Consider the following 16437-nt stretch of genomic DNA (forward strand, 5'->3'; position numbering starts at 1 on the left):
GTCCCTGTAAGAATTTTTAATCTATTAATGCAGATGTTGGAGACAAACATGGGGTTTGGTGAGAAAGAAACAGCAGCCTCAAACCCACTCTGTTTTTATATAACTTGAAAAAACCACTGTATGAACCTAAAATCAAGAAAGCATTTGTATAGCATCTATAAAATCATCATTTCTGTGCAACAGCTGCAAAGGAGGAAAGGCACTGAGGTCACAAAAAGCAAGAGGGCTAAACCACAATGGCAAAGGTTAAATTACTAAGGAAGCAGTAGGAGTATAACACCAGTTCCATTCATTCCCTAGCATGCAAATCCAGGACATTTCATAACAAGCCTTCCTCCCTCTTTGTTTATTGTCTCCATTATCACCTCTCTGTACAAATTCTCACTTGATAAAATTATAGAACACTATGTGAGTTCATTGGCATCAAGTAAAAGACTATCAGGATGAAACTCCCCATGGAGTTACTAATTTCTGCTGACTGCACACCTCTAATCTCAGGCATTAGGATGTGCTCAGTAGACTGCTTGTGGTGTATGTTGCAATCTATGAATTTGGCCCGTAATGTTACTATGGGAGGCATTTTTAGACATTCAGAGTACATCTCCCACTGACTTGCTTGCTTATCTAATGCACAAAAAATTTTTCTTCTGATCTTTTTAGCTTTTGATTGCTTTGCTCTGCAGCCTAAATATACAATTAATGATTTTCTCTGTATAACTGGATATTTGCTTACTATGGGTTGCAAATACTTTACTTGACTTTATGAAGAGAAGAGAGAGCTCACTTCCAAAAAGCTGGTTTTTTCTCTTCTGGGCCTATCTGTGCTGGACTCACGGAGAGAAAATTGTCCTATGCCATCATTCATGAAGTTTTGGCAATGAAAGTACAATGTAATTGTGGTACCACCATGTGCTTTTAGCAAGGTTCGCAAATTGTAACTAGAAAAAAAACCACTACAGCTTGTCAATGTCTGTTCTAGTGTCACATGTGCATCAGCAGCTGAATTGTTCACACTTGTTACTGCTTTTATTTCTGCCTTTAGCATTGCAGGCAGTGTTGCAGAGAGTTATGACACTGAGAGTGGGTTTGAGGACTCGGAGAACAATGATGTTGCAAACGCAGTCGTGCGCTTCATCACCAGATTTATTGACAAGGTTTGCACAGAAAGTGGGGTCACACAGGATCACATCAAGGGTCTGCACTGCATGATACCAGGTAGGAATTGTCACCAAGAGGTGTTTTATAGTCTTTTTTCTTTTCCTAATTAAACAAATGCACTTTCTAATTTGAGTTACCTTTAGATAAGTTAGAGCGTTAGATTTCTTTTCCAGACTGTAATTGCTGTCGAATGTCAGATAATGTGTCAAAATTTGAGAATTTCAGAATTATCAGAGTTCTAATTACAGGGCAGATATCTCTTTCCCATTGTGTGAGACTTCATTTTTGGTGTTCCTGCTTTCCAGGCATTGTAGCAATGCACATAGAGACTCTGGAGGCTGTCCATCGTGAGAGTAGGAGGCTTCCACCGATACAGAAGGCAAGTGTTATGAAACATATTTGTATTCTTTACAAGTATTAGAATCATTAAATCTAGTCATCTTTCTTTTTCCTCTCATAATGTTATGAGGAAATATCAAAATGTTAAAAGAAAATTTCCATTAGTAATAAATAAAGTGCTTGGCTTTGGTCTCATGAAATATGAAACTAGTAGAGCCTGACTTCTGATCATAAACAAGCTGTTGCATGCCCACTGCTTTTTGTGACCCATTTCTCTTCCTTGAGTCCAAACTCTATCTCCCTTATTTGGACTAAGTGTCATAACAATTTTGTTTTTAAGCTTTTAAAACCAAATATTATTAGTAGCTTGAGGTATAACACTGCTTTACACTTACTTTTCCATTTATTTGCATCAGCCCAAAATTCTACGGCCAACTTTACTGCCAGGAGAAGAATTTGTTTGTGAAGGTCTCCGTGTGCTGCTGGATCCTGATGGCAGAGAGGAAGCCACAGGAGGACTGCTTGGAGGTCCTCATATCCTCCCTGCTGAAGGAGCTTTGTTCCTTACCACTTACAGGATTATATTTAAAGGCACTCCTCATGATCAGCTGGGTAAGAAAATCCAGTGGTAATTATGGTCCTTCAGATAGGCAGGATTTTGAGCTGACCTGTCCACCTCTTTAAGCATCAACATCATTAAACAGTTTTTTTCGGACACTGGAAGCAAGTGAAAGGAAAAATATTAATGAGTTGGTATGCTACCTAAAATAATTGCTTGGAAATATTTTCTTAATATGTCAGCTTTTCTGAATGATATTTTTTCGTGATTTAACATGTACCATTTCTAAGCAGATTGTTATTCAGAATTATAAAGGTATTGTGGAAAGTTCATGGTCATATGTAAAGATATCAAAGTGTATGATTTCTGTTCACATGTTGCATTATGAAATCTGAATAAACCTGAAATTGTTTCTTTACCCCCTACCAACCTAGGTTTTGGGGGTGCATTTCCATTATGTAGAAAGACTCAGAAGTAAGGACAGTGTTTTTCTGATCATCACAGCTGAAACAGTGTAGAAATTCACATTACAAATGCCGCTTTAGGAATTTGCCAACTTTTCAGGTATTTTGCCTGAAATTAACCCTGTGCCATCATGTTCGTGTTGCTTTGTACTTATTCACTCTTGTTTATTCCGGTGGCAGTGTGAGCAGAGGCCTGGTTGTGTGATCTAACAAGTGTCTGTGTGTTGTGTCCTCAGTCGGGGAGCAGACCGTGATCCGGAGCTTTCCTATCGCCTCCATGACCAAGGAGAAGAAGATCAGTATCCAGAACCAGCTGCAGCAGAGCATGCAGGAAGGGCTGCAGATCAGTTCAGCCACTTTTCAGGTAAAAGGAATGTTTGTGAAAATTTATGTGGCTACAGGCAGCTCAAAATATTTACGAGCAGCACTTTGCCCTGGTATTTGTGAGGAGTCCGGTTTTCTGCCCTGTAAGGTCAATAGACAAGGCAGAACTCCTAGAAACCCTGGCATTTCTTGGCCCTCTTGATATTTACAGAGGGTTGCTATTTTCACATTGGATTTCTTTCACTGCTTTCCTCACCTGTTTTGGAACCAGAAAAGGGCTTGTGTTGGTCCAGAATCCCTGCATGTAAGTAGAGGCTGGTGAGAACCTGCTTCCTCACTCCTCCAGCTGCATGGAATCAATATGGAAAAGCTCTGAGTGTTGCTTTCTTCTCAAGGTTTGTCACTTCACCAGCTTTCTGTTAAAATCCATGGCAGAAAGTCATGGCATGTTGCACATGGAAGCTGCACTTGCAGGAATCTTTAGGGCAGAACCAATGAGCCTCTATCTGACAGGCACAGATCCTGGAATTTTCTGTCGGATCCCCATCAGTGTGTTCAACAGAAGTGTGTATTGCAGGGCAATTGATAAGAATGGACTTGTAGAAATTAGGAATCCTGAAGTCTTTCCTGTGTTTTTCTTCTTGGTTTTGATTTTAACTGTGGTCAAACTCTGAGAGATAAAAAGCTGCAAGCGAAGAATTCTGTATCATGGACTGAAAGTAGACTGCAGTGCTTAAGATACTAAATACTTTGCTGGATTGACTGACTGCAGAAGGGTATTTTCATTGAGAATAATAACTCCAACATTTGAAATCATAACAAAACAGCATTTTACTAATTCCTTACAATAATGAACATCATTTAGCTAATCATCCTTCAGTATCCTCTTCAAAAGCACAAAACTAGGAATGCAAATGAGTAAAACAAGCAAAAAAAAGTTGTCCTTGTGGACTTTTGAGAGCACTTTTATTTTCCAGAAATCTTTTTACCAGAATACTTAGCATGCTTCAATGATGTGATAAATACAGACACAGCTCAGTGTTTTCAGAGCTGGATCCGGGTCAAACATCATCTTTGCTTTTGTTTAGCATAGTTTTGTATTAGGTTATGAGAACAAAAACAATCCACAAACAGTTTATTCCCTGGCCCCTATGTAACAGCCAGGGTTCAACACAGGATGAAATAGCCCCTCCCCTTTGTTTATTAATTATGGTTTTCAGATGGGTTTGTGTGCAGCTATGCTGTTTGGTATCTTTAAAACTTGGGATCTGTGTAACCCCGAAACACTGAAGAGCTCCTTTCAAGGAGGTCCTAGAACAACAGAGCCATTAGTCATTTGGAAAGTATTTACAAAACAAGTGAAATTGGAAAAGCAAGGATGAAATCCACCTCCTAGATGGCAAGCAAAGGAATTTAAAAGGTGTCTAGGTATGCGCTCAGAAATAGAGCTCTAGGATATTTCTTTGTTTGCTCTCTCCACATTCTTAGAGTTCTTTTGGGCCTTTTTATGGATTCCGTATTTTCTGTCTGTTATTTGTTTTCCCCAAATTGTTGACTTGCTTTCAGCAGAGGATGATTGGATGAGAGGATGTTTTCCCCCAGAACCTTTCAAAAGCATTTTTAGTCAAGTGGATGGATCAGTGTTGAATAGCACAAGGTTATTTCCTTTTTAAGGAGCAGATTTCACTATCGCATTTTTGTTACTAGCAGTTTTCTACACTTTGCAAGGTGAGGCCAAAACTGGAACATCTAAGTCATAGAAATATAATGGTTGTGACATATGAATGCTGAAATTGCTGGCTTGCTGAGTCTTTGAAGTGCATTACCAACCTCAGTTCCCAGTGTAGGGGCAGAGCTGGCAGACTATTTCCCAGCTAAGCTGTCCCATGTGACCAGAATTTGAACTGTTGTAGATGTCTTAGTGCCAGCACTACGACTTGGATTTACCAAAATATTTTGTATTTTGTCTTATGAGAATTCCAGATGCTGTCTAGTGAAGATACCTTAGTATTAGGACATAAATTTTAAACAGGAAATAAAAAATTGTTAAAATGTATAATAGCCATCAAAATAAATGAGACATATGTACATGTATTTTCTGGAGGGCATAATACTGTGAAAGTATGGGAATTTTGATAATATATTTTAGAATCTTTCAATTTCTGAAATTCTCAGATTGTTTTCCAGTTTCTAACATGTCATGTCTTTAATACACAGTTAATTAAAGTAGCATTTGATGAAGAAGTCAGTCCCGAAGTGGTGGAAATATTTAAGAAACAATTGATGAAGTTCCGTTACCCTCAGTCCATCTTCAGCACTTTTGCCTTTGCAGCTGGGCAAACAGCACCACAGATAATTCTCCCAAAACAGAAAGAGAAGAACACTTCATTCCGGTACTTCTCTTCTCCCTCTCCCTCTCCCTCTCCCTGTTCTCTTCTTTTTGATGTTCTTGTCTTGTATTATCCAAACGCACTGAACAGCCTGAAAGCTCTGCACAAGTGGAGGTCATGTCAAAAGAAGTGATTGCTATTTTGCATCTCTTTGTATTTCCTGAGTAAGAGATAGATTAGTAGGATACAGATGTTTATTTGGGGTGGGAATTACTTTATTTATCTAAACTTCTGGCTGCAGTGGATTTGTACGAGAACCTTATTACATTTTGAAACACACTAAATAGAAGTAACATCTTGAGCTATGCAACCTCAACATGGAAAAAAGATTAATTGTGTGTTACTTCATAATTAGTAGCCTAGCCACTTATAGTCTAGTGTGGATTAGGATTAATTTTACCCTGTGCATTTGCCCTACTGGGTATTAATTTAGAGTTCGAGTTTTGGGTCCTCTTTCAAGTTTTGTTACATGTTAATTTTTACTGGACCAGCTGCATCATTAGTCTATTCCAGAGTGGTAGTTCCTGTGATTCTCTGTTGATTAGTGCATTGTTGACACAGGAAACAGAATCCCAAGCTAGTCATGAAATCCTAAAACTTAAAGGTAATTTCTATCTTTCCTGATTTTACTTTGGCAACTTGCTAGATTTATCACATTACTAGCAAAATAATAAAAAAACCTAAAGAAAGATGATATCTGCTTATTCATTACCACTAGAAAAAAAAAAGACACAAATTTATCTCAAAGTAATAAAATTTTTGTTTAAAAATGAATATAGGAAGCAATTTTTCTGAAGTTTATAGTCATTGTATTGAGTGAAAAATTATTTAATCCATTGTATTTGTGTTCATCATAGAAATCTGTAAATGCTATCAGGCAGAATCAGATGAACCTTTCCAAATGCTTTTGTTGTTTTGGACTTACAGTACCTTCTCCAAAAGCATTGTGAAGGGAGCAAAACGTGCTGGGAAGATGACAATTGGGCGCCAGTACTTACTGAAGAAGAAAACAGGCACCATAGTGGAGGAAAGAGGGAATCGGCCTGGCTGGAATGAAGAGGATGATATCTCTGGTAAGAGTGTGACTTCTTTATCCACATTGGTTAATAAATGTGTCCTGTTGTGCTTCCATTCTGGTATATTGAATGAGAAATGCCTTCAAGAAGAACTTGGAGGATTTTCCTAGACAGGAAAGAGAAGGGTTTTGAATCCGTGCGTTTAGTGAGTGTTTTCTTCTGCAATGAGAAGAGGAAGTTGACTTAATTCAGTGGTACAGGAAAGAACTAGATTGTTTTTTAATGATCAAACTATTTAGATATATCTTAGATAATTTTTACATCGTGCTAGTGGAGATGAAACAGCACAGAAGCATGCTGCAGCTTCCATTTATCTCTAGACATCTGCCATCTGCAGCTAGCCTCTGATGAGGAAGCAGTAACTGGTGAGGTGCAAGAATGAGCAAATTGGAGACTTTTGTGGATATGGAACTGACAAATGATTTCTGAAAGCAGCAGAACTCGTTACTACTGAAAATACCACTTCCCATATTTTTGGTTGAAATTATTTTGGGGTAGAAGGTAGAAAGAGGTTTGGGCAGTTAGTGCAGTTTGTGTGATGGTGTGGAGTTTGGCTTTCCCCAAAAAGCCTCTTTTCCTCCCATATGCTGCTGTCTGTACAGCCTTATCTGGACCACTGCTAATTTATAATAAACCACTAGAGGGAACCAGATTCTCCTGTACATAAACAGGTGTTGTTTTGTCAAAGCATTCTTTCTTTAAAAAAAAACCATAGGCATCTCAGATAATGAAGTGTTCTTCAAACACTGATAATTTCTTCCAAACATCAAACCAGCCGAATTTTGCTGTTGAATATTTGGACACTGAGCAAGGCAACTCATGTCACTTAGGAACAGATGTATGAAAGTTGTCTAAAGCAGGACCGAAGCCTCTGCTCTCTCTGAAATGGAAGAAAGCCATTCCAGGCAAGCTTCAAAATACTGTTTCTCCTCTTTCATTCCAGATAAAGTGATGAGAAATAGGCAAAAAGAAAGCTTTGGAAATCACAGAGTGTCTTTAGAGTGCTGAAAAATTACGTTCTTAATTGAATTTCAAGCGTCTTCCTGAAGTGCTGGGTTAGCGTGTGCTCTTGTTCTTTGGGTCAGAAACAATTCAGCACGCTGTACCTGGGTGATTTTGGGGTGGTTTTGTGTCCTTCACCCAGAGACACCAAGCACAGGCATACCTGTGTATTCATAGTCTCTTGCTGATGAAGAAGTTTGCAGAGTTTTTGCATTGCTGATACACAAAACAACAGTATTCTTCCATGAACACAGGTGCTCCATAAGATTAGTGGCAGTCGCTTTTTTTCTTCCCTAAAAAAACCCTAAAAATATAACTGGTGAGTCTCTAGGCCTGCTGCTTTCCAGGTGTCTTGGCTGGGAACATGTTAAGGTGACCAAAGGCTGAGTTTGCTTTTCTCTCCATGCAGCACTGGCACATCAGGGGCAGGGAGCTGTCAGCAATGACTCTGCTCCAGACAGAGTGCAGAGAGCCACAGGCAGTAATCACTGCAATTCCTTTTATATTGACTGCTGTGGCTTTGACTTTGTTTTTGACTTGTTTGCAAGTCTCAAAAACTGAAGTATAGGAAACTATGCAGCTCTGCCAACAATGAACTATCTACAGCAGGTGATGCACTTAAAAAAGAGATGTTAAAGATAGGGCTGGAAGGAACTTCAGGAGATCAAGTAGTCCAACTCTCTGCCCCAAGGCAAGATCAAATACTTCAGTTCCTCATAGGTGTTTGCCTCACTACTTCTCAAAAGCTTTCACAGGTGAAGGTTCCACAACTCTAGGCAGCTCATACTAATACTGAAACCATCCTTAATGCTGGAGAAAACAATTTTCTGAGATTCAGGACTAAACATCATCTTGCTGCAATTTAAACCCTTCATGTCTCACTCTGCCACTATATACAGATAGAAGACATGATTGCCCTCATTCTGATTGCAATGCATATTGTATTTATAATCTATTGTAATATATTTCTGTTGTCTTCTCAGTGTTAAATCTATGCAGTTCTTTCAGTTCTTTGTTTATTAGTCTTGATGGACTTCTGATCCTCTTCATCGCTCTTTTCTCAGGCTTCTTTAGATAGCCCACATATAACTTGCAGTGTGATTTTGAAAACTGGGCACAGTACTGTAGTTATTAGTTATTGCCAATGAACATCTGATTTCCTTCAAATTCCTCCTCATCTCTTTATTTTCAGAGTTTAGACTATCTCAATCATTAGTAAATTCTTTTTCTTACAGTGGTCATATGGGTGTGTTCCATAAAACAAGAGACTGTGAAACCTTTTGAAAACAGTTATATCTCAAGAACAGTAAAACAGAGGGATTAGTTCTTAGTTTTTCAGAATCAAATAAATAATGTTAGACTTTAGACAGCAAAATGTCTTCATCTCCCTCTTCAGCTCAAGGACATGGATAGGAGCTGTTATGTTTAGCTTTTTATGCACAGGAGACTGTTTTGCAAAATCTGATCACCAATGTACCTGCTTTCATGGGAGAAAAATCCATTTAGGAAAAAATATTTCACAAAATGCACCCTTATCTACAGTCTGTTACAGCTTTCCATTCAAAACTATTAAATACCAAGATTTTGTATGACCTAAAGTAATTATTTCTAAAGGTCATTTAAATGCATTTCTCATTAGTGCACTTCATACTTCAGATGTTGTCTGACTTGTTTTTACCATGACAAATATGAAAAAAAGAGGAAAAAGAGGAGAGATCCAGAGTGTTCAACTTTATTATTCAGATCAAATAGAGATTTTTTTTTTTTCTTTAGCTGAAAGGGCAAAGAAAATTTTTCATTTAGCTTTTATGCTAAAGATGCACTGGGGAAAAAAATCATAGAGGTACTACTTCTGTAAATTCTGAATGTTGTCTACTGTCAGTAAAATGTTAATTATAGCATAATTTATATTTTCTAAATAAGTTTAAATTCCAGTTTTATGAAGTCCTGTTTTCAGTTTAAATCCTCATGTACTTTTCAGTGCCTCATCCATGAAGAAATACGTCTCATAGGCACATATTTCAATGCTTGAGGTGGTAGCAAGTAACTGATACATGCTGTGAGCAGTAAATCTGCTCTCAGAAGTATTTGGAAATGGTTGAAAGTGTCACTAATAGGCAGGTGGCAGGTTTTGCACAAAGACCTTGCTTGACTTGAATTTCAGAGTAGTTTGAACTTGTGACATAGTTTTTTATTTCTCGTGGTTGAAGTTTTTCTGCTTTGGAGAGGGCAGCTGATAGGCACGGCTGAAGAAAGCTGCTGCCTGACACTGCAACTGAGACATTCAAAACCCAACAGTCATCTCTTGTGAAATTGCAACACTAAAACATTTAAAGCCTTCTGAAGATAGTTTTAGAAAAATATTGTGTACTTCATTTTTGTTTTGAACGTGTAATGAATCTATTAAAGATTTGTAAATTGGTAAAGATTCTCTGTCTTCAAATGAATATGTGGGATAACTTTCTCCAGGATTTTAGCTAGAGAGATGTCAGCCATGCCAGTCACAAGCACAGTAGGTAACTTGGTGCTATGGTCAGGTTTGCTGACTAAAATCCTATTTTAGTGTTTATAAATTCAGTAAGCTGTGGTGTGCATGTCCTGCTCCTTGCCACTCATCACTGAGAGCAGCACAAACTTGTTTGGAAGAAAGTGGCATTGTTTGCTGTGTAACTTCTGGCCTCCCCAGTAAAATGATTCTCTTTAGTTTCAGATGACAGTGAGCTGCACACCAGTGGTACCCTGAAAGCATCAGAAAAATCAACCATGGAGCAGTTAGTGGAAAGAGCCTGCTTCAGGGACTATCAGCGTTTGGGGCTGGGGACCATCAACACGAATTCTTCTCGCTCCAAAACAGAATACTTGAGAATAACTGCACTGAACAGGATGTATTCCCTTTGCAGGAGGTGAGTCTGTCAAACCACTGAAGTAGCTGAAACTAGAGACACATGTATGTGTATCTGCATTAATGGATTTGCATTTAGAATCTCTTCTGGTCCTAAATAAAAAAGCAAGCTTCAGAAGCAATTATAAATAACTATTTTCTTCAAATTAAAAAGTGTGTGTTGCAGTTGACTTCATGAAAGTATTTACTTTAAAAGTTTGTCATGTGCTGAAAGTCACATGCTGTGTTTTAGCACATCAGTGTTACTAAGTCTTTTTTTTTTTGTTGTGAAAGCTGATGTAGTTTGCTGACACTGCCCACAAAAATGCCTTTTAATACAAAAGCCTATCTGCATGAGTCATATCAGAAGACATTTGCATTCTCTAGAGCCAGTTTAGGCTGGTCATTGCTTTCATTATGGACAATGGAATTGCCGGGAAGTAGGGCACAGAAGGAAAATACTAGATCCTTTCTTGTTTTCTCACTTGTTTTGTTTAGTGACCATGGAGTGCAATGCAGATGAAGGCATGAAATCTGTCCATTTTCATTCTGCTTTGAACATTATGCAGGCAACCCTTTCTTCCCCTAAAACCATGAGTTTTTAATATTCTCTAGGCTTTTTTTTTTCCAAAACATATTTACTATCTGAAATAATTACAAATCCTAGGATATAAATATTTACCTACTGCTGTATTACTGTGGTTGCTGTGTAGACCGTAAATACCATGTACATTTATTTCGTCTGAGTTGAATAAATGTCCAAGAACTGAATTTGCAGAAATAGTGTATATTGTAGAGGGAATAAAAGTTATTTAGTAAGCAGCAGCTGTTTTTTGTTCCTCATCTTAGTTTCTTAACATATGAAATTGGCATTTAAGTTGATTTTTGATTTTTTGGAGGCGATAGAAAATCATATTTCATATTGCTTGAATTCTTTTGCTAACATGAATAAAACTATCATCTGGCTGTGTTTTCTATCTTTAAAGGTATTATATCAGTGAATTTCCTAATCTCTCAGTGCATTGCAGTGTTTTAACAGAACACAAAAATGCAGTGTCAAGCACTCTATTGCAAGGACTCCAACTACAAAATTTAAATATATTTTTCTATAAACGAAAGACTATTGTTTTCATTGTGATACTTTAGGCAATCTAACATTCTTTCCTTTCAGTTCTCATATTTCATGTCCAAGTGCCAAAATGGAACTACTGCATCATTTGTGTACCTCAAAATTCTGTTTTTTGTCATGCTTAAAAATACAGCTTCATTATAAGGATAGATAAGAGATGTGCTAAGAAGAAAAATACTACCAAATAAAATATGACCTTAAATAGAAAGTGATTAGTAATGATAGTCTTACAATTTTTTCATAATTCAATTTCTATTTAAAATGCAGTTTGCATAAATTAATATATCTACTCGTCTTGGACTAAAAATTACTTTAAAAATAAAAGTAATTCTAACAATTAAGGTGTATTTCATTAAGATGTGTTTTCAGCTTGTAATTTCAGGAATTTGTTTTTTCATTGCTGAGCATTTTGAAAGCACTTTCAATTGTTCCATTTTTATTTTTTTTTTCCCCTTTGCTGTCAATGCAGCTATCCTGGGCTGCTGGTGGTCCCTCAGTCTGTCCAGGACAGCAGCCTGCAGAGAGTGGCTCGCTGCTACCCGCCACAACCGCCTGCCCGTCGTCTGCTGGAAGAACACTAAAAACAGCACCCTGCTCCTCAGGTCTGGGGGCTTCCATGGCAAAAGTGTGGTGGGCCTCTTCAAATCCCAGAACACACATCCCACGGGTGAGTTGGTGCAGCCAGGCTCTCTGTAGAAGGGATCTCACCGAGGAAAATCAGTGATTTCGATTGAATCAGAAGTCTCAGGGTGTAAGTGGTTATCTGACATTATTAGTTGCTGTGTGTCGAAATCCTGAACAGCGTGAAAGCAGTTCAAAAAATGTGAGTGAATGATTTGGACAGAGATTGGACCAGCACACTCAGAATAGTTAGTTTTTCAGAAGGGTATAATATTAGGGTAACATTAATTTTGGAAATAACATTTGTTGACTTCCATCATTCACAGGCAGTGCTTAGGATATTCTGACTGCCTGGATTTCCATCTCATGCTAATAGCTTTTTCAGAGTTAACTTTATGCCAAGAATGAGTCAGTATTTTCTTTAATCAAACTGATAGTTGTTTAGAAATTATTCCAGAATTAGGCCATAATTTTTCTTTTTAGAGGAAAAGGAAATGTGAGGTCAAATTGAAGTACCAGAAACTCATTAAGGTATCAAAGAGATTCTTATGTTCTGTTTATGTTTGCATTTCTCCACAATGCAACTAAAAGTTTGACTCTATTCAAGTGTGTGCTATAGAATTTTTCAAAACCTATAAGAAGCATACTGTACACTTATGTACAAGTGCCATAAAAATAATTTGAAGATTGATTTAAATATTTTTTGCATTGTCCTCCATAATTTTTCCTTCACAGAATACCTTTACGAAAACCATGTTTTTCTTACTTTTAATAGCAATTTTATCACACATCTTGAGGTTTTGTGTGTATCAAATGCACCTTTAAAATCTCATTATTTAAAAGATATTAGAAAAATGTGTTTAATGTTAGACAGTTTCTGGACTGACTATTAAGGCTAATTTGTGAATCACTAATTAGCTGCTGAATATTCATTGCTATAACATTGAATGTATCTCTTCAGTGTTTTGTGGGAGCATTTTTTAGTTGGAGTGATGAGCAGTGACGGCAATGAACTGAAATTGATATAATGTGTTTTTGTTGAAAGGATTAATAAAATGAATCAGTGAAGTACCACCAGTAGGTGACACAGCAGCTGCCAAAGCTAATGGCTACACCAGCTTTTCAACATCCTTATGGTGTGAATCCCAGGCTTGGCAATTCAAGTGTTTGTCTTCCAACTGATTTAATGCTGATTGTCCTGGCTGAAATACAGATGAGGCATCTTTAACCTGGTACAAATAGAGAATAAATTGAAAAAAAATCTGCAGGACTGATCTCAAAATTATGGAAAGACAAACACTTTGATGTTTTCTGTAGTAGTTTTCTGATGATTTCTTTTCTTAATTTTATATAAAGGGTATATATTGCCTTTTATATTGCCACCAGAATATTATGGAGTAGATAAACAGATTGACAATAACTGTGTCTGACAGATACTTGCTTCTGGAGTTACTGCTCCTTTTAAAGTGTGAAGAAAATGGAGACTTGCCTCAGGAAGGAAAATGGAGAATATTTCTAGGGTGTTTATCTTACTCTTAATGAAGTTGAAGCTTGTTGAAACAAAACTGATCAACAAAGGTAGTTGTACACTGCTGCCTCAACAGGAGTTGTGTGCAGTGAAGGAAAGTCTATAATGAAAAAGGCATTGTGAAGCAAACTAAGAGGACAAAGATAATCTGAAGTTAAATTCAAGCTGACAAATTCATTCTTTCCTAAATAGGAGTAGATTTTTATTGGTCAGTTCTGGATTGATACAGAGAAACAAGGAGGGCCTGCTGGAACTTAGTGAACAATTTTGTGATTTCCTGTTACGTGATGTATTACGCAAGTTTTCAGAGCATAGTTGGAGGTCAATGTGTTATATAAGAAGTACAGAATATATATTTTAGGGAAATTATGCACAGTACATAATTTCTGTGTGGAACCAAAGTGCATGTGCAACAGAATTGTATTTTCTAACGTCTGTCCAAAAAAAAAAATTATTAACAGATGTTCAGATATGAAATGGAGAGTATATAGGTCTTTTGAAATGGTCCTTTGAAACCTGCAAGTTGGTTTCTGAATTACTTTGACCTCTCTGGGAATTTTGTTACAGAGCACTGTAGTTCTAAATATGACATTCTACACCTAAATTAGCATTTATTGGTCAGCTACCCTACAGAAAGAACATTTATGTTTCTTGGATGTAGTAACACTATCCAAGAGAACAGTTATCTTGGTTCAGGCTGAATTATTGATTGTATTAGGACTTAGAAGATAAAGGTGGAGCAACCTGTGACCGGGCATTTAAAGCACATACTAGCACTGCAGGACTAAGCAATGCATTTCTTTCCTGTGATGGAACCAAAATTAAGCGGGATAAAATTGCTACCAGGATCTCCATTCCCCATCTTTTGTTTAAGTCCATGTTGCTGCGGTGACCTCCACAGCACTTGAAAGGTGGTGGTTTCGTGGGAATCCCAGTTCACCTGTGCTGGTGGGGGGCAATGCTTTGAGTCACCTCTGTTTGCTGCTGTGATGGGACGAGTTGTGGGAAGGATGAAGGGGCAAATTTCCCATCTCTAAACCATCACAAGGACATTTTTTGCCCGCAGTCTTTAATTTTGGTTTGTGCTTGAATCAAGGACAGACTTTGATATAAGTCAAGCTGTTTTCTAAAATACACACAATATTCTTCCCAAAATAAACCTTTGTAAGTGCAAGTGGTATAGACATTATCCTTCCATTTAGACAGCTCATTTCTTTTAATTTAACTAAATTGTTAAGACCTAAATTGACTTTTTGTAGTATTACTTCAAGGGCTAGGGGACCCAGAGGTCATTCCAGTAGATTTCAGGATGTGTAAATCCTGCTTAGGAGTAGAAGAGAAAATAATGTTCCTGCTCAGGCTTTTTCCACTTGGTCAGAAAGAAACAGCGTGATGTGTCCTGCAGGGAGCATCATCACTTCTTAATTGTACTTTCAATTCAGATACTGACTTCTATTTTGAAATTTCTTTTGCCACCTCCAGCTAATTAGCTTACTGTCTATTAGTCTCCAGCATAGAATCTGATTGGCTCATCATTGGAGAAAACTATTTACAAATTACCGTTGTGTTTTGTCAAAATGTGCTCAAATTCTTTGTCTCTTATTCCAAATGTTGGCTCTTGTGAGCAAGATACCAAATCCTGGTTTAAGCAGCTGTGAAACTTTTGCCCTATAGTAAGTCCAAAGATGGCTGCAATAAACTGGAATTCCAAAAATTTTGTTTGGTATTTGAAGAAGTATAAACTGACTCATTGATACTGAACACTATTTTGTCATCATGCTATGGCCCAGGACCTGAGCTTCATCTCCTTTCCTTAGGTCCTTGCACCTGGACACAGTGGGTGGAGCTGATGGTTGGGATCCCACAATGATTGGGATTATTTGTTTTTCTTATTTTTGAGGGCTCTGTGTTTTGTTAATGGTTTCTTGACTTTTTTTAATGGGCACTGTATCCCAAAGAGCCTCCAAGTACAGGTAAGTAACCTTTTCTGGAATGAGGAAGAGCTGGTTGAGTACGGTTTTAACTTAGTTTTGTAAAAGAAACAGTTCTGTCTGTTCTCTGAACATTTTGCTGACAGTAGCACAAACTTAGAAATGTTACTTTTCATTTGGAGAGTGAAGGGAAAGCTGCATGGTCTTCACTCAGTTTGTGCTGATGACATAATGGCTAGTGATGAATGTTTTAAGCAATGACCATGAGGTAAAAGTTTCAGAAGTTCAGCTTTGTGTGGAATGCAAGAGAACCTTGCTGGATCCTGCTGTGCAGCCAGGTGATGAACAGCTTGTCATCAAAGGAGAGGCTTTTTGAACCTTTGACAGACAAACCAGGACATTTTCAATGCTCTGCTTTACGCAGTAAGCCTTTTATTCTGTGTATTTACAAATGGTGTTTTTCTTTTTTAATGCATTCCATTCTCCTTGTGACTCTAGCTCCCACCTCTCTAGAATCTTCAAGCAGTATAGAGCAGGAGAAATACCTTCAAGCCTTGCTGAATGTGATATCCGTCCACTGCAAAAGGAATGGCAGTAATACCCTCACTGTCAGCCCAACCATTGCTCTGTCTCCAGGTAAAACTGCTTTGTACAGAGCTTTTCTCTGGCTCTGCTGAGTGACTTTGCTCTCATTTGCTGCTAGTTCAGTGTTCCATATGAATTCTGTTGTTTCATTATTGTTAGGCTTCCCAGGTAGCCTGTTCACTCTTAGTTTCAGTGAATATGTTTCTCTGTGTGAAGGAGGCCTATCATCTTTCCTGAAATATTTTCAATATTAATCTGGCAGTAAAGCCTTTTATAACGAATGAAGTATAAACTGCATATTGAATAAAAGACTACCAGATTTTAAAGGATGCAAAATCTGCTCTATTATATATAATGAGGCAAAATCTGCTGTGTTTTGTATAATGAGGAAGTTTGAGGTTGCAAGATCAGAACAGATGACGCAGTTTAGCTGCAGCAGCAGTGGAAGGC

The 16437-nt window shown here is 37.6% G+C and overlaps 1 protein-coding gene across 1 annotated transcript in view; it reads left to right on the forward strand.

Annotated features, from left to right (window-relative positions):
* The window catches only part of SBF2 (SET binding factor 2), a 233166-nt gene that overhangs the window by 185345 nt on the left and 31384 nt on the right, over nucleotides 1-16437 (forward strand). Inside the window, 10 exon segments of the mRNA XM_068194618.1 lie at nucleotides 1043-1215; nucleotides 1464-1537; nucleotides 1914-2109; nucleotides 2757-2884; nucleotides 5062-5237; nucleotides 6162-6307; nucleotides 10017-10215; nucleotides 11792-11861; nucleotides 11863-11989; nucleotides 15901-16038. Coding sequence (XP_068050719.1) covers nucleotides 1043-1215; nucleotides 1464-1537; nucleotides 1914-2109; nucleotides 2757-2884; nucleotides 5062-5237; nucleotides 6162-6307; nucleotides 10017-10215; nucleotides 11792-11861; nucleotides 11863-11989; nucleotides 15901-16038 — 1427 coding nt within the window.

This window comes from Anomalospiza imberbis, chromosome 6 (assembly GCF_031753505.1).
Source record: "Anomalospiza imberbis isolate Cuckoo-Finch-1a 21T00152 chromosome 6, ASM3175350v1, whole genome shotgun sequence".
Classification (NCBI taxonomy): Eukaryota; Metazoa; Chordata; class Aves; order Passeriformes; family Viduidae; genus Anomalospiza; species Anomalospiza imberbis.